Genomic DNA, 19630 nt, shown 5'->3' on the forward strand with positions numbered 1-19630 from the left:
AGTTTGCCTCCTATCTAGGAGCTCACACATCCTCAAAAAACCATCATTTGGCTTAACATTGTGTGCAAACTGGGACATTTTGTGTTTAATGAAATAGTAACAAAAATTTAGCAAGAAAAGGGTAATAAACATAATATAGATGTGCATACCACTTTGTAATTTCTGAGGGCCCTATACTAATTACTGCACTTTTATTCATAATTTGAGATGTTTTCCAAATATATGCAATTTGGAATTATTGTTAGTTATTTAACACAGAACCAAAACAAATGAACAAAAACCCTCCTTTGACCAGGTTTATGGAAGGAAAAATATTTAATTAATACTAGCTTAACCAAAACTGTTTTTTTTTCCCCTTTGACATTAGGAGGGGAAATGACTCCATTATATTTTTAAGCCATGTTCACAGCCAGTCATGAATCTGTAGGAACATAATAGTTATTGGGGATACACAAATAATGCCACAGGCAGATAAAATCATTAAAAGCTTCTAGTCTCACAACAGCATTCAGCCAGACTAAGCCATATAAGCACCTAAAAGTATTTGATTGAAACCAGTGACAGTTGTCAGATGTGATCTTTTACTGCATTTCAGATGCCTTACTCTTTTTTTAATGATTCATTGCATAAGTGCTCTAGGTCACTGACCACAATTGTGCATTATGCAAGGGTTTATTTGTATTATGAGGTCATTGTCCATCAAAATGCTACCAAGGGAATTTCATTATTTTGAGTTGATCCTACACTTTATTAAAAGGGGGAGGAAGAGGCATTGACAGATTTTTATAACTGTTACAAGTGCGTTATTTCCCTATGGACCATCTGATTTATGCTTTTGCTACTTACAAGATTTCTAAACAGTGTTCCAGTCCTGTCACTGAAAATAATCAGACCTCCCTTTGAACAGATGGGGAATTCAGTCAACCATATCCCCCTCTCCCAACAGGTTTAGTTTCTGAGCCAACACAAAGTGAGAATCAAGTGGAATTTGATGGTCTACAGCAGGGGTAGGCAGAAAGCAGACTGAGATTTGCTACTGGGTTTCTGGGTCCTTTTCAAAAGATCAAAAAGGATGTTTGACATCTAATTGTTTAATGATAGCAACCATTTTCCTCTAAAAAAATAGGATGCTAAAATGAAGAAAGCAGGAGGCAAGAGTGGAACCAGCAATCCCCACCCCTTTGAATGGACTGTGAGCTCATGATGGTGGCCTTGTTTGCTCATCAACATAAGCCAGAGTACTACTTACCACAGCTGCACATATGTACTGATTCCCCTTCAGGCTTCTAAAGACAGTCATTCTTTGGCTTAGCATGTTGGCCAAACTCAAGATCATAGTTAAGGTCTTTCTCCCTTAGGCATGACAGGGCAAAACTTGGCTATATGTTGTGGTTAAGGAGGAGAAACCTTAAACCCTGATCCCTGGTTTGGTTGACAATCTGAGCCAAATATTGATTTCGCTACTATGCTGACCTAAAAGACCTAGGGAGGGTGCAAAGCTGCAACAATCTCTTCAGCAGCTAGCACATCTATGCTAAGCAGTGGTTTGCCTTGGTGTGGAATGGGAATTCAATCACTAAAAGCAAGTTTCTGATCTCAGAAGTGTCCTGTTTCTTATTAACATAAGAAGAGCCTGCTGGATCAGGCTGCATCAACCAGATGCCTACGAGAAACCCAAAAGCAGGACAGTAATTCTAACTGTGTGGCCACCCCTTTCTAAACTACTATTTTCCAATTTGGCCAAGAAGGTAGAATGGTGGGGGGTAAGCAGGTCATGGAAGCGTGGTATGTCCTTATGGTGCATAAAGGATTCAAGATATATGTATAATAGAGCCATGCTGAGAAAATCTAACTTGTCTAAGACTTGTCCTGGTCTAACAGGGATTCTGTATATTTCAAAAACTCACTTCCAGCATTTTAGAAACAAGCACAGTTCCACTCAATTCACCCTCACTTGCTCTTTTTCTAAAGTACCAATAAGAAAACAGAAAAAGAGGCTACATTAAGAACTAGATAACACAGGAGGCATAGTTTCATTGATAGTTATGGTTGAAAGAGTTTATATGTATGTGATGGTTAAATTGGACACTGTTTTTTTTGTAGGCTTCCCTGATGAAGAGCAGCAAATCGTCTACTAAATAATTAATAAATCAGGGTCTTGACTACTTAACTACTACACTTCATTATTAGCTTCGCTATTCTTTTCTTTTTTTTTGCACCGGTAAGAAACAAAACAGAAATCTTAGGATTTCATTTGAAGAGATTTGCTTTGTGGGAAAAGATTATTTGGTTTTGAAGAGCCCATTTAAGCAAGTTAGGTTTCTACTTTAATATTAAAATGCAGGCACCAGTAGGATGCATTTATTACAAGTGCTGGCATACTAACCAAGCTATATAAAGTGCTAAATAATAATGGTAATAATAATGGTAACTAATCATACAAGAAGGTGTTTGGAAATTTGATTATAGGAGCTGACAGAAAAGCAATATAATCAAATGAAGTATTATTATCATCTTTTTATTATTTTTATTATATAAATTTTATACATCACTTGAATTAAAAAAAAAACAAAGAGGTTTCACATAAAGATTAAAGTACAGGTAACTTGCAACTTACACGCATTTACCGGCATTTCAACTTTACGCGGCTAGTTGAAATCACATAAATTAAATGCATGGAAGGCAAAGGGCTTAAAAGCTCATTTTGTACAAGCTTTACTTGGCATTGACACAGCTTTGAAACTTTCACACTTGCTTAATGTGCTCTGGGATGCTCTCACAAGATTGTGCAAGCACTCAGTCGTCCTTGTAGATCTCGCGAGAGCCTCCCAGAGCACAGTAAACAAGATGGAGAGCTTACAAACTCTCTGCCTTGCTTAGAGGGAAGGGCTCAAGACCCATCTGACGTGCCACTTCTTGAAGATAAGATTGGTTATGCAGTGGTTTTTGAGTATATGCTTTTTGCATATGCGCCCCATTCCCCAGAACGCTAGTTCTGCTTAAGATGTAAGTTATCTGTATGTCACTAACCTATACAACTCACAGTGAATCGTTAGCAATAATATTGCTTCAAGATAACAGGTGAGTTTTTAATCTCAGAGGCTTACAATAGCACACTGTGGCAGCAAAGACTAGAAACTCCTCTTTGCTATCTGTCATTAAATTTCATCTCACTCATATTAGATGTGAAACTTCATTTGATTCTAAGATATAACTCCAAAAAACTGTAGTTCATTAGAATATATAATTCATCTTAATGCTTCATCTAAATGAAAATGTGATGCTCCAATTTTCATGCACAAATAAGAATATTAAGCTAATTAGTCTGTTATAATAAGTAACCTAATTACAAAGTGTGACTTTTCTAAATGAATTTTAAACATCTAATTCTGACCTTTATTAGGTTTGATGGGTATATTGATTATCCAATTAAAACCTTATATTAATAATTAACTTACCTAATTTGTATATGCAAATAGGTATACACATTCTGAAAAGAAAAACTTCAAATAGAAGGCAGCCTTTCAATCATTCTCTTCTTACTTAACCTGTTCTTAATAGCAGTATCCAGATTATTATAGCAAGAGGTCTTTTAGCCAAGCTATGATCTATAATTGCCACCTGAACAGGAGAAATCTCCATACACTGTCAAGTTAAACAGATTTTTTATTAGAACCTAATGCTTCAATGTCAGAAGTATGTGCACAGAATTGATTTCTCCCTCTTACAGAGAAGAAAAGAGAACACCCATGTACAGTTATACACTAGGTGTATATACACCTATTTTGATACAGCTTGGCAAAGAGTTCCTAAAACATGCTCAATACAATAGAAAACTGTGATACTCAATGGCAATGCAATGTTATAAATGAAGTGGCTTTTCAAACATATATTGTAAATCCTACAGACAGAAAAGCCATGACACTGAGCTCTATTGCAATTAATTAGTGTATAGCCAACCAGAAGGGTGTGTGTGACTAGTATGGCCTTCTCACCATACTTCTTTCTTGATTCCCCCTTTGAAGTAATTCTCCTTTTAAAGAAGGCATTGGAGGTTAAATTCCCACATATGTATATAACATGTAGTTTGATAGTAACACTCTCTTCCCAAAACAAATATAGGAAAAAAGCAGCTATTCAAAATCGGGATAAGCCTTAAGAAGGACAATGAGATATTATGCTAAGATTAATTTATTGTTTAAAATAGGGAAGAGCTGTGGAAGGCTTAGCTACCATGAATATGTTTCAAAAATAAAGATATAAAACAAGTGAGCATCTATGTATAGTAGGTAGAAAAGGGTGGAAATAGCTTTTGATTGAAGCTTCACAGTTTCCTGAAAAGGAGCATTTGAATGAAATTTTACACAAAGCAAACAGATTATATTGTAATATAAAGGCAGAGAAGGAGTCAGAATGTATGCTGAAAATAAAAAGCACAGCCTTAGGCAAAACATTTAGTTCAAAATCACTTTATGAATTCTATGTTCAGTGATCTACAGCCAGGTAAATCTTTATTCAATCCAGCAGAATTACTTCTGATATATGCAAGGATAATGGATTTGGGTGTTTTCGGGTTGTTTCAAGTATGGATTTTCAAATATACACAATAACAATTCCCCCTTCTCCTAGGAAAACCACCTCAACCTAATCTTAAAACTTAATTCACATGTTTAGAAACTGAAGGTGGCTTCACCCAGAAGTAACTAATGTTCACATGCTACGTAAATGGATTATTACTTGGTCAACTATAGTAATCAATCTAGCATATAGTTTTAAACAACCAGGAATTTTATCCAATGCTTTTGTTTGTACTACAGGTCATAAAGAACAAAAGTGTCTGTGAAACTTACTTTGCACCAAAGTAACAGCAGAAATGGACACCTCAGGAGTCTATCTATCTATCTATCTATCTATCTATCTATCTATCATCTATCTATCTATCTATCTATCTATCTATCTATCTATCTATCATCTATCATCTATCTATCTATTTATTTGAACCCTGCCCACTCTGGGAGGCTTCCAACAAAGATTAAAAATACATTAAAATGTCACACATTAAAAACTTCCCTGAACAGGGCTGCCTTCAGATGTCTTCTAAATGTCAGGTAGTTGTTTATCTCTTTAACATCTGGTGGGAGGGCGTTCCACATGACGAGCGCTACTGTGGAGAAGGCCCTCTGTCTCGTTCCCTGTAGCTTTGCTTCTTGCAGTGAGGGAACCGCCAGAAGGCCCTTGGCGCTGGACCTCAGCGTCTGGGCAGAACGATGGGGGTGGAGACGCTCCTTTGGGTATACTGGGCCAAGGCCGTTTAGGGCTTTAAAGGTCAACACCAACACTTTGAATTGTGCTTGGAAACTTACTAAAAGATGTAATTGAAGCTTAAATGACATCTATGCTAAAAAAACAAAAACTGACCAAATGCTTTATAGGAAAAAATATTCACGTGACTGTGGGGAATACCTCCTAAAAAGCCTCTAAACATCCACTTTTTTCTGCTCTACAGCTCTCCCTCCCATGTTCTTTCCACACAACTCCCTCTTCAACCATGGTTGAAGTGGGGCTGGCTAGAAGCTGTGCAGAAAAATGACTGCTGCTCCTATTGCTGCTGCTGCACATCAGCTACTAGGCTGGGAGGCTAAGCAGCCAAAACAAGCCTCACTGTATCTCCTCCGCTTTCACTGAAGTCCTCTTTAGAGCTTCCTCCGCTTTCACTTTAGAGCCTCCTCCGCTTTCACTGAAGTCCTCTTTGGGTTCTGGGGTCTCCTTGCAAGCCACAATGACTCTCCAGTTCTCTCCCACCATTTCCTGTTTTGAATCTTTCTATGTATCTATCTATCTATCTATCTATCTATCTATCTATCTATTTATCTATTTATCTATTTATCTATCTATCTACAGTGGTGCCTCGCAAGACGAAATTAATTCGTTCCGCAAGTTTTTTCTTCTTGCGAGTTTTTCGTCTTGCGAAGCACGGTTTCCCATAGGAATGCATTGAAAATCAATCAATGCGTTCCTATGGAGACCGTCCGGGGACAGAGGGGAAGCGCCGCACGCCTTCCCCTCTGTCCCCGGACCTGTTTAAAGCAACGGGCGGCGGGGAGAAGATCGCTTCTCCCCGTTGCCGCCCCTTGCTTTAAACAGGTCCGGGGACAGAGGGGAAGGCGCGTGAGCCTCTGTCCCCGGAGATTGCGGGGCTGGCAACGGGGAGAAGATCGCTTCTCCCCGTTGCCGCCCCTTGCTTCAAAAGAGGTCCGGGAACAGCGGGGAAGACGCGCTGCCCATAGGGAAATGCGTCTTGCGAAGTGGCTAAGAAAACGAAAAACTCCTTCGTCTAGCGAGTTTTTCGTCTTCCGAGGCGTTCATCTTGTGGGGTACCACTGTATCTATCTATCTATCTATCTATCTATCTATCTATCATCTATCTATCTATCTATCTATCTATCTATCTATCTATCTATCTACTTACTTACCAGCACTGCATATATACACGGTCACACATGAGTCAATCACATGTATGTGGGAGGGGGTTGTATAGTATAACAAATTGTTAATACAAAGAAGTGGCCCAAGTTGAAGGATGTTGCTGTCACCTTGTCAGTTCTTGGCTGTTAATCACAGCTTCAAATGCACAATATTTTAATCATAATGAATCCAGTTGTCCTCAATGTTTAAAGAAATGTGATATATAAAGACAGTCAAACGTTGTTTTTTTAGAATTTCTCACATGTCACTATTGCCCTTTCTCCAAGGAACCTAGAGCAGCACTCACAGGGTTAGAATATTTTATCCTGAAAACAAACATGTCAGGGTGGTTTGGCTTTGAGAAAGTGACTGCCCAATGCCACCCTCTGATCATCCGGGATGAGCTGGAATTAAATTTGGCCTTCTCAGCATTTTAGCCACTCTTTTCAATGACTAGACACAAAATCCTTTGTACTAAGATTGACAGGGGAAGTTCTACTTGAGATTCCTTCACCTGATGAAAGTTATGAGGATGCAGAATGTGAGAGTACTTTCTCTGAAGCAGTGCTTTATCTCTGGAACAAACTGTCTTCCAAGCTGAGTCTAGCACCACATTTCATTAGCACATTGCATTTATTTGTTCAGGTCTTTGGAAGGGATAACATTATGCCATTTAGTCTTTATTGCCTGCTTCTGTGATCATAGGTATTAGGTGTTGATAGCTTTAGAGATTACTTTTTTTGTGTCTGATATGTGGTATTATACTATGTCACAATTAATTCTGTTTTAATTATTTATGCATACTGTCCTGGGGTTTTTAAGCGAAAGTTTATAAATCTCATAAACAAATGCCATGTGGGCATACTACTGTGCTACAAGACCTTGAATGTAGAACTTCAGAAGCAATTACACAAGGAGCAAAATATCTACTTTTATCAATGCATGACTTGCATAGAAGCCACTTAGTCAAAATGTAACATTATTTTAGATCTACATTGTGGCCAGTAGGTAAAAAGGCATAGGCCATTTGCCACTGCAAGGCACCTTTCAAATGAACCAGATGGCAATAAGATATTCTATTGTTTTAGATATTTGTGAGCACAATACTGCTTCAGAAAACAATTTTGAAAGCTGATGCGACTAGAAAGAGCACATGCATTGCTGCTGTTGGTTAGCATATTATTGCACATATATGTATGTTATTTAGATAGACTTTAACAAATGTTTTTAAAGGGGATAATTTTGGGGATGAATTTATTATTTTGAGCCATTTTGGGTAGAGTATAAGTTTACTCTGTCCATGTGGTGAGATGATTGGCAGAAATTCTTTTCTGCATGCTCTCATCATCAGTAGCAGGAAGGGTGGCAACCAGCCTAATGACCATTTTATGGTACGGCTGTATTATTAAGACAGCGTATAGCTATGCACTAATAAAAAAGCAGCTACTATTTTTAAAGAGATATTCTCAGAAATCTTTGGTAAACTTGCCAAAATGCACAGTGGACATCAATTACAGGTTGAATTTATGAAACAGAACTTACCACAACTCCAAATTGTTCTGGCTCACAGAGATCATCATACTCATTCTTTAACTCGGCTAAGGCACTGAGCTCTTTCGGTTCAGGGAGGTTCTTTACCAAATTCTAGTGACACAAACAGAAATAAGAATTATTTTTATATTTATTAATCATAGGTATAGATGATATAGATATAGATTTATTATGCTTCAACTAGCGATGTGAGATGAGAATATTCTTGAGCATATTTTCTGCAAGAAAATTCTCCAGAAACTGTAAATTCTAATGTAAGAACCAGTTTTACAACCCACATTTAAAAAATCTAGTAAACAATCAGTCAAACTGTGATATTGCCAGTGTAAGTAATGAATAATGATTTTTTTTGATCCAGTTACATTACTGGGCATTGTGTCATTCCCCATTGGTAGTTCTGAAATGTGAGCTACAGAAAACATTTTATTTTATTTTTTAGTTTTAAAAATGCTATTCATTCAATTTGTATATGTAATAGCCTTTTTTTCTATTTTGGTGTGACCTTATTCTTTGCAATTCTATACCCTTGGCCATACAGTGTGATTTATTTATTTTTTACAGAAAGTAGCTTTAATGATCCCATCCACACTGTCAATCAGTGTTTTTTTTAATATTCCTTCTACTTTAAAAGCTACATTTCATACATAATTAGAATTCAAAGTTGATGGTAAATACATGGTTAGTGGCAGGCTAAGTGATTAACGTGAGTCACTCACGTTGAATTTTCAAGTTTGGTGCAAAAAATCAAAGAATGTGAATTCACTGCATTGCCCCATTGATTAAAAGTATCGTTCCATTTTTTGGTTGCCATCTGAACAAGTTTGCCTATGAATAAACATGTATATTAACTAATTATATCATTTTCAATGCAATAAAATGAATATTCTCCTATTTTAAATGAAAATTCTCTAATATTATCATTAATTAAGACTATTCTCCAAAAAATTGTTCTCAAGAATTTAACATCACTAGCTTCAACTTAATAAAGCAGAGCTTTCCAAACTTTTCATGTTGGTGACACACCTTTTAAACATGCATCATTTTGCAACACAGTAATTCAGTTTTACTAGCAAACCAGAGGTTAAACTAACCCCTTTCCAGCCCTGGGAGGCTTACGGGAAGCATTCACACAACACACCTACACACTGCAGCCGACACACCGTTTGGAAAGTTCTGTAATAAAGATACATAGATGATCCTCAGGGTCACTCCAAACTATACAATTCTATGATTCTGTATAAAACCTTAACCTAGGTCCAGGGACTATTGTTTTAGGCAAATTTACTTTATGTAACAATCATAGAATCACAGAATTGTAGAACTGGAAGGGACCCTGAGGATCATCTAGTCCACCCCCTGCAATGCAGGAATATGCAGCTGTCCCATACAGGGATTGCCCCACATAATTGTTGTTGTTGCTGATAATTATGTTATCACCTAACCTTCACTGTAAGATTACAGCATTAAAAACAATTTAAAAAATCTATAATAAAATAAAAATAAAAATAAGGTGGGTCCTAAAAAGATAGACTTCAAGTGTCAAAAGCCAGGGTAAAGAGGTAAGTCTTCAGCGTGTCTGAAAACTGTATAATTAAGGTACCCTCCATGTTCCTGGAAGCACTCTCAATGAATAAAATCTTAAAATTGTTTTTCAGAAGAAAAAATGATTGGGAAAGTAACAGGCAACCCCAATGGTGTGACTCCACTGTTCACACCCCGTTCTCAAAGCAAACACTAACAACAACTGAATTGAAAAATTGAGTGTTGTTAATAGTGTGATCTATCCACCAAAAGGAAATATCTCCACCTTCTCCCTTTTTCTCAGCACCTCTCCCCTTTGGAGCTCTGTGTGTTTCCCCAATATGTTGGTTTCATTTCTCAGAAAAGAAAAGATGTAGAGGAATTCCCTGATCCGCCTCAACATGCCTTGTTAGTAGTGCAATTCAACTCAAGAATATAAGAGTCTGCCATAAATCATTCCATTTTGTCTTGTTATTGGGGTACACACAAAGCCAATGCACATTCCTAATAAATGCAAATGAATCACAGGCCTTTCTCTCAGAACTATAAACTAAAAGCAAAAAACCACAGGAACACTTTTACGCTTTGCATGACAAGGACTGGTGGAATATGGTAGGGGAGGTATGCATTTACGTTTAGTTAAAACCAGATTAATATTTGTTTTTCAGTATTAATTGTAACTTTCCAACTGCACATACACAATGAACATGGCCTGAACAGCATGTCTGGCTCTGTGCCCACACTATATTTACAAACATTTGTTGTTTCTCTGTCCTTGGTCACACATAGATTTGCCACATAGACATGTTCAAATACACATGTGCTGTTTGTAGAGGCTATCAAAGTTTGTGGAGAAACTCAAAATACTTTTTTGAGTATTTTTATGATAATTTTAATGTGGCATTCACTGAATTTTCTTTCTACTACAATCCTGTTGTGGCAAAGCATTCCTCTAAATAGTGGTGAAAATGTAGTTCGCCATCACCTCTAAAGCATGGTGTATTTTCTTACTACCATTTATTGGAGCAAGGGACTCCTTCACCACAAAGTTGCAAGAGGTAGCAAAATCACTTTATCAGAGTCAACCACCATAACCTAACATTTCACCAAATGCTACCCAGATTCATTTTTTCTATTTCCATTTCAGTGGAACAGCTATTGGATCTGTATGTATAAAGTTAAACTGTTCTTAAGAACATCTGATTCTGACATTGATCAGAATTGAGTGAGTTTTGTTTACACCTTATGTTGCAAAATATTCCAAGGAAGTTTCCCTGTTTCCATATGTAAATGCTAGATGGAAATGTCATTAGACATTTTATAAAACTTTTATAACTTTATAACTTTATAAACTTTTAAAACTTTATAAAACTTTTATAAAACATTAGACAGTTTATAAAACTATGCAGAAGGCAAACAAAAAATACCAACCTTGGATTAACAAGCAACCTTCATTACGATGAAGGTATGACAGTTGTCCCCAGTTCTAATTTTAATACATACCATACATGCACCCATTAACACATTCACAGCATAACAGAACAGTACAATATTTTGCATAGAATCACATTTCAAGTGGCACCTTACTGATCCAGTTTTAGACAGGATAGTCAAAAGAAAGTGTTTGTGACAGCATTAAAAAACTTTGTATTCAATCGTTCATGCCTCATAGCTCTAATTTTATGGCATGTCAGCACTGTGATGTTAAAAAACTGTCTGTTAAACAGAACTGAGACATTTAACTACTTTCCACATTTTTGCAATTATTCAACAGTATTCCACAAACTTTTATTTTCTTTAAATGTTAATTGCACACTTAAAGGTTAGTTAAGTGAAGATATTGAACCATGGTGCCTTTTCTTGCATACAAAAATGTAACCTTTCTTTCTTGTCTCAAAACATCTCATTAAGTCACTCAAGCCTTGGTCACACATGGATTTTTCATTATAAAACCCATCATAATGTACCCAGATTGGATACTTAACAAATTTAAGGATATATGACATACATAAGTTCTTATCAATATACTCCCAATTATTATACCCATGACTCTTAGTTAAATCTACTGGTACAGACAGCACAGAAGGCTGCCTTATGCCAAATCATATTATGTGTGTGTGTGATCTGCTCTCTCTCTCTCTCTGTGTGTGTGTGTGTGTGTGTGTGTAATGTACTGCATGTTGGGTTGTATGTTTATATAAATGCATAGATTTCTTGTCTCAAACAAGAAGATTCAAAACATCTCATTAAGTCACTCTCTCTCTGTGTGTGTGTACAGTGGTGCCCCGCAAGACGAATGCCTCGCAAGACGGAAAACCCGCAAGACGAAAGGGTTTTCCGTTTGCCAGTTGCTTCGCAAGACGAATTTCCCTATGGGCTTGCTTCGCAAGAAGAAAGCCCATAGGGAAATCTCCGGGGACCTCTTTTAAATGCTGGCGGTGGGGAGCAAAGCCTTCCCCCCCCTCCGGCCTTCAGAAGAGGTCCAGGAAGGCCGGCGGGGGCCGAAAGGCTTTGCTCCCCACCGCCAGCATTTTAAAAGCAGTCCGGGATAGCAGGGAAGCGCTTCCCGCTATCCCGGACAGCTTTTGAAGGCAGCTGGGGGGAGCAAAGATTTCGCCCCCCGCCGGCCTTCAGAAGAGGTTCAGAGAAGTCCGCTGTCCTGGGGTTTTTTAAAATGCTGGGGGTGGGAAGAAAAGCCCTTGTTTCCCCCCCCCCCAGCCTTCAGAAGAGGTCGGGGGACAGACTGTCCCCGGACCTGGTCTGAAGGCGGTTTCCATAGGAACGCATTGATTGATTTTCAATGCATTCCTATGGGAAACCGCGCTTCGCAAGACGAAAAACTTGCAAGAAGAAAAAACTTGCAGAACGAATTAATTTCGTCTTGCGAGGCACCACTGTAATGTATTGCATGTTGGGTTGTATGTTTATATGAATGGATTGATGGATGTGTTAGGGTGGTTTTGGCCCTGCCCTTTTTGACATGTCTAGCATGCAATCGCTAACCAACCTTAAATAATGGTTTGCTGCTCACTTATTCATCCCTGGTTCAGATATAACATGAAACCAAGGCTTCATTCTTTATCCTGCTCATGGCAGGGAAGGAGTAAGATGAAAGCTATCAGACCACATGCTACACTTTTGCGAAATAAATAAATAAATGATAAGCCAATAATTCTGGATTTGTGTTAAATGAAAACAGACCTAATCTTATATAACTGATTTAGTTACAAAGCTTGTATTTCAAGCTTCCTCAAAAAAAAAAAAAAAAAAAAGCAACTTCTGCTGAATAGATAAGCCAAATTGGTTATTTTTTGTTCTAATTTTTAGCAATAACAATGTATTGTTAGTGGGTTTTGCAGTCAGCTGCCTTTCACTTTATTGTCTGGAACTTTATATGTGAAGGCCTGTGGACCATTCATTCATTTATTTTAAGGAGACTAGGAATCCCAACATGATGACAATTTGGAAATAGTTCTTATTGTGTAGCATGTTGCCTCCCACTAAGATTTCTGAACCTCCATAAATTTATTTCCAAAACACAAGGAAAGTCGTCTGGCAGTCCAGTATTTAAATATGAAAGATTCTCTTTCCTGCACTCTCCTCTGAAAAAAAGCATCAAGGAAAAGAGGGGGAGAGCCCCATCATGTTTTCTAACCCCTCTACTTCCTCCACCAAATTGCTGGGGGGGGGGGAGTTTCATGCTTGTATCCTTTGACTTGGGACATTTGCAAGCCACAGGAGCCAATCATTTTGAGGCTTGTGCTTGCATAATCATCCTGAAATTATCTTTAAATGAGCAGGCACATCTACTGGCTGCATGCAAGGGGAGGCTTCTGCATTTTACTCTCATCATAAGCGTCAGAAACTGGGAGCAGGTATAGAACAAAATGTAAGATTAACAGAAGGTTTACAAATTTTAAAAGGGTAATTAACTGCCCCAATTGCCCTATATGATGAGGTCTCAAACAAAGAGGAGATATTTTTAACTTAAAACATGAGTGCCCACTAAAATAAAATTAGCAATCTAATCTGTAAATTTGTTCCTAAAAGGATCGTTGGGTGATTTGTATAGAACTTGAGCAGAACTTAGTTGGACACAACCCATTTAAAACAGTCCTAGGCTTTCCAGAAAGAGTGAAGAAAGCATTTGGAGTGGAGAAATAAGCAACTTCTGCTGAATAGATAAGCCAAATTGGTTATTTTTTGTTAGATATTACTGGACTCCGACTCCCACGATGCCAAACTATTGCCCATGCTGGCTGGGCCAAATGGGAGTTGGAATCCAACAACATCTGGAGGGTTATAGATTACTCACCTCTGATGTAGTTCAAATGAACACTGTGAATTAATATTTCAAAATTTACAGATGGCAACACAGTGGTTCAAGTGGAGCACACATCTAGGTCAATCATAGTGTTAATTTAAGACATTTAAAGTTTACAAGCAGCTCCGTTCTGAATCAGTTTCCCTATAGCAGGTATGTCAGGGGTAGCCAATGTGGTGTCCCCCAGATATTTATTATTCATATAGATACCATGGCAGAAATACTAATTGGATTCTAACTCTCACTAGTCTTAGCCAACATCACTAATGGCCAGGAATGATGGGAATAGTAGTTCTACAGCTTCTGAAAGGCACTACATTGGCAACCCCTGGTGTATGTGATGTCATTAACCCCATACCACACTATGGTGAATATTTATTATTAATTATTATTTTATTTATTATATTTGTATGCCACCCTTTATCCAAAGATCTGAGAGTGGTTCACAGCATAAAAATACAGAATAATACCACAAAGTACATAATAAAAATAAGAACATGTTACCAAGCTATGGATAATTGAATAGGTTATCATTCTGATGATTTAAACTGTGATTCTAAGAGAAGCTATGTTAACTTACCTGAATCAGTGCTTCACTCAGCTTTAATTCATCCACTTCTAGAATAATATATTTTATTTCTTCATAAGGCATACGGAAAGATCCCAGGAAAATTGCTGAAATGAAACACCACTATTTCAGAGTCTACTGTCAAATGGAAATGACTTTTACTTTGTATTGTTACGTTAAAATTGTCATTGGAAAAGCATCAATTAAACAACAACAAAAATCATTCCAATAAAAAAAAATACCTTAAGTATGATTGGTATTTAGGCATGTCTCCCACATAAGGTGGGCATAGGATTACAGCATAGGCTTTTGTTTGAGGAAGGGGCAGTAGGGTTTATGGTGAGACACTAAGTATTAATCCACTGTGCACACCAACATGGGAATAAACTCATCTACACACAAGTGAGACTTCTGCATTTAAGTAAACTCTAAATGCTCATGTCAGGCCAGATTTAGTCTTGGAGTGGGGGTGAGGCCTGGTGGAGAAAAACATGACCTTATAGTAACAGGTAAAAGACGGACGGTTAAGTCCAGTCAAAGATGACTATGGGGTGCGGTGCACATCTCACTTTTCAGGCCACGCATTTGTCCACAGACAGCTTTCCGGGTCATGTGGCCAGCATGAATAAACTGCTACTGATACACGGGGGACTGTGATGAGTGCCAGAGTACACAGAAACGCCATTTACCTTCCTGTCACCTATTTATCTACTTGCATTGGTTTGCTTTCGAACTGCTAGGTTAGCAGAAGCTAAGAGCGGAGCAACGGGGGCTCACCCTGTCACATTGATCTGAACTGCTGACCTTCCAATCAGCAAGCCCAAGAGGCTCAGTGGTTTAGACCACAGTGCTACCCGTGTTATAGTACAAAGATGCATCACTCTGATTAAATAAACTAAATACGGGTCCTGATGAAAGAGGAACCAGCTCTATGACAACTCTAGGATTGCAAATGACTTCCACGCCTCTTAAATAATACCTTTGTTGTTACACCAGTGTCCTCAGACACTGTTTATGGTCAACAGCACAGGAAGATTCTTGGCTCTGGTAAGTATGGAGAGGCATAAGTATACAGGAGTGTTCTTTCTCCTAGGCATTCAAGTTTGACCTAACTATGAAACAGGTCACTCCATCATTACCTTATTGAATCAGAGTACTCTTGAACATAATTTCATCTACTGCTGATGTCCAGAGTCACAGTCTCCCAGATAACATTAGCTAATACCTCAAATTTCATGCAGTCCAAGGAGCCACAGCTAATGAAGCAATGCTTGTCAGGCAACAGTTTCTACATTAAGACATTTCTTTCTAGCTATCAAATGAATGACAACAGAAAGGTCTCACAAAGTTTTTTAAAACCCTTGAGGTTTAGGCTCAGACAAGGACTGTGCAAGATGAAAAACCTATTACATACACAAATTCTGTGCAGTCTTCCCATCCAATATCCGTAGCTCTTTAACTCTTTTCTTAGGCAGAGACACCTTCTTTTCTTCTGTATTCTCGACAGGCTTTTTAACTGCTAAACAAAGGGGACATTTATCAGTATGTGCAGACCTAAGAGAAGCAAAGCTTCTACACCCAAACTGTTTAAACTTTCACAATATTTCCATGACTGTGCTTTTTATGTTAAACTTAAGAATTTCCATTAATAAACAGAGATCAACCCATCATGTGCACTTTGTTGTGGAATAATAAAAAATGTCATTGCTAAAATTGATTAATGAACTGCTTCAGAGCAAATCCAACAGGCACTGTCTAAAGCTGATGTGTAGGTAGCTCTATTGCCCTTGCCCATCTACATCAGTGATTTGAGAGAACAAAAGTGTTATCACAATTTCTTCAGCACATCAGAGCCTCCTACTGGTTGCAACCAGGCAATGCCAATCCCTATGTTATTTTTTCAATGAGGCCACACATTAATTGGAACATGGTCAAGAGAAATGAAAAATGGTTCAGGTGTCGGTAAAGTCAGAGTTAAATGCTTAAAAAAACAAGTCAAATACAGGATCTAAATTAAACCTGTTGGTAAGCAACCAATATTTTGTTTTCATTTAATACCGTGATCTATTTTGTGAGCAATAACGTATTTGTTTATCAAAGCAGGAGAAGAAAAGCTGATGCAACATGCTGTAAGAGTTTGTTTTCCATTGTACTCTTAATGCTATGTACTGCATGTGCAGCTGAGAGATGGATCTATTGTTGCATTGCCTACACCTGTAAACTAATGTATTCCCCTGAAATGATAATTTTATTATGACACCTGCTTGGTGCCCGCACAAGAAACAATGAAATTAAACAAGGTAAGCCAAAAATTTGAAGGAAATTAAATGCATCCAATTGTTCTGGTGATAAGGAAAACCCACAAGAATGTAATGGTTCAGAGACTTAATTAAGCAAAACTTCACTATTAGCTCATCCCAAAATCTGGAAACACATGGGTTTTGAAAATTAACAGCTGCACAATACCTAATGTGTCTCACACTTGATCATTAACTCAATTACTGAACACCATTAAACATTACCTTTGCATGATTTAATTCTTCTAACGTTAAGACAAAGCAAAACATTGTCACCAACAGTGACCACATATAGCAAAAGGCAGGGGTTATTGAACTGTTAACCAAAAATGCCTGTTTTATATAGCAATTTTTGAGGTACAGGAATATCCAGTCGTTCAAATACTCAGTTGTCAGATATTTGTAGAATAGTAGCTTACATTTATAATTACTAAGATCTCAGAATCAAAACTCAGATTCACAATATCTCATGCCAATAACAGCTTCCAAACAAATTTAGTTACAGGAACAGGGAAACTGAATTGACACAATTTATGATGAAAAAGTATAAAAGACACATCATCCAGGATATCATAAATGAGTGCAGAGCAATGTACTTCCACACATGCAGTCACCTCCAGATATAGATTCTGTGATGTACTGCTAACCTATGGATTGGCACGTGTTTTGGAAGAAGTATTGTCTGCACTGACTAACACAATTTTACTGAATCTTCATCTTCAAATATAATAGTACTATAAAAATACTAGTTTGATCATTCAAGCTAGTTGATACTAGTCCAGAACTATGCCATCAACTCCAAACAACTACCTCACCCCCCCCATCAAAGAGGCATCCAGAGACGTCTCACTGTGTTGGTCTTTATTATTGTATTGTTTATCTGTTATGTTTTGATTCTGTATTTTAAATTTCTATTTATGTTGTGCCCCCCATATGTTCTGATGAAGGATGGATTAGTTTTTAAAAAATAATGTTATGAGGTAGGGAGCATTTCTCTCACGGCAGAGTCTACCTGCGGCCATCAACAATTTCCTTTCCCAGTGGGACAAATGAACAAACCAACATTTTTGATCTCCCAGTTTGACTACTCTACTCTCATAAGGGAAAGTACAGCAAAAAAATATACAGTGGTATAATTTTACAGCAGAGATGGAGAACAACTTTTGGCTGGAAGACTACAGCCAACCCTCCTCAAATCACATCAACAGTCAATCCCCTAACAAATTTGGGAGGAACTGTGGTGTATAAATTTAATAAACAAAGTCAAGGCAATGTAAAGCTGTGGCTACAAAGGTTCAGTTGGGAGTGTGCAGCTACAACTTCAGCTTAGGTGATGTTTGAATTTTTGAATTGGGCACCTTATCCCATCAAATACTCAGCAGCATGATGAGATAAGGTACAAAATTAAAATAATAATGTTAAGCCGCAGCTGCAAAGGAACATTTCTTTACAGCAATGGCTTGAATTCACCACTGTTTGATGACAGCTGATAAACAAGTGGGCATGGCTTAGCTGATGTCATATGATGTCAGGTGATAAGACATCTGGGTGGCCTTGGCTTAAACAGCCTTGAGAGCCAAATGAGGATACCTGGTGAGCCTAATTGGTGAGCCCATGGACTAGAGTTTTCCACCTCTGTTTTACAGGATACATTTATGAAACTATTCAGCTGTGATAGATGAAAACGTAAGTAGCAATAGTGTAATGCATTCACCAAACTGATATGAAGTACTTTTAGCAACTGCTTTGCCAACACAGAAGAATACCTCTATAATCAAGTAAGGTTAGACAGAGAGAAATGACACACACACCCCACCTCCACACACCCAAAATTGGTTCTCATTCAGCAGAAGAAGATACAGTTTGATATTCTCTGGATGACAGTTCAGGTTATCATGAGGTAAGTTTGTCACACTGTGAACCGTTAAATACTTATTGATTTAACACTGCCACTAATCGCGTCTTTTGCAGGGTTACAAAACAGCTGCAAACAAACAGTGCCTATCTGTTCCCATAAAGAAAAGTCTTAAATCACTATTCCAGTCAAAAGAAAGTTTTCAAATCTAATTGGCTGGAAAGGCTTGCATTACCTATTTAATAGCATATGCTTTTAGGAATCAAGATAACATCTGTACTGTGAACGTTTTAGGGCATCTTACTATGCATGTTTCATAAAGGGCAGAACCAAGATGGTTTAACCCACAGCGCCACCCGTGTCCCCCTAGGTTGGTATACTACATTTTAAAACAAACCAATACATATTTCTAAAACCAATTAAAATTCATACAAAGTACACTCAGTATAAAGAGAGGACAACATAAGAGCACAACAGGTACCACACACTGACCACAATGAACTATTCATTCTTGCCTCCAAAAGCCCAGAGGAAAAGATACAGCTTCACTTGCCATGATGTTGAATGGGAGACAATGAAAAGGCCCTACCTTAAAAGACCCAGTGATAAGGCCCTACTAATTCAAGTGAGGAAAATGTGATATTCAGAAAGTCATGCCTTCCCTTTGAAATAGCTTCATTTCCCTTAGTGACATCACTATACAGTAAAACCTCATAGACTCTGTAAGGACATGACTGTTATCAGAAAGTGCTAGCTTTCAAGCATAAATATGCTACTACTAGAGACTGCCTCCCCTGCTTTCCCTAATCACCCTTCTCATCTATCTGCTAACGCCTTCCCCACACATCTGACCATTTCCCTACCACCTCACCTATCTCCCACCACCAGCCTTCCCCACAGCTTACCCCAAGCTCTTTTCCCTCCCCTCACAGCTTGCCTCATCCCCTTTTAAAGTGAAGAGGCTCTTCACAGAGCAGCTTGTCAAACTGCTCTGTGAATAACCTCTCCTCCCTCTGTTAAATTTTGTGGCAACTGCTTTTAATGCTGGG

General features: G+C 38.0%; 1 protein-coding gene across 1 annotated transcript in view; it reads right to left on the reverse strand.

The window, feature by feature from the left end:
* DIAPH2 (diaphanous related formin 2) overlaps nt 1-19630 on the reverse strand; it is a 340556-nt gene that overhangs the window by 205464 nt on the left and 115462 nt on the right. Inside the window, exons 19-21 of the mRNA XM_083722729.1 lie at nt 15844-15948; nt 14442-14536; nt 8008-8109 (exon numbers count right to left, since the gene is read on the reverse strand). Coding sequence (XP_083578855.1) covers nt 8008-8109; nt 14442-14536; nt 15844-15948 — 302 coding nt within the window. The remainder of the gene's footprint in view (nt 1-8007; nt 8110-14441; nt 14537-15843; nt 15949-19630) is intronic.

The sequence above is a fragment of the Podarcis gaigeae genome, assembly GCF_964106915.1.
Source record: "Podarcis gaigeae genome assembly, chromosome: Z".
Classification (NCBI taxonomy): Eukaryota; Metazoa; Chordata; class Lepidosauria; order Squamata; family Lacertidae; genus Podarcis; species Podarcis gaigeae.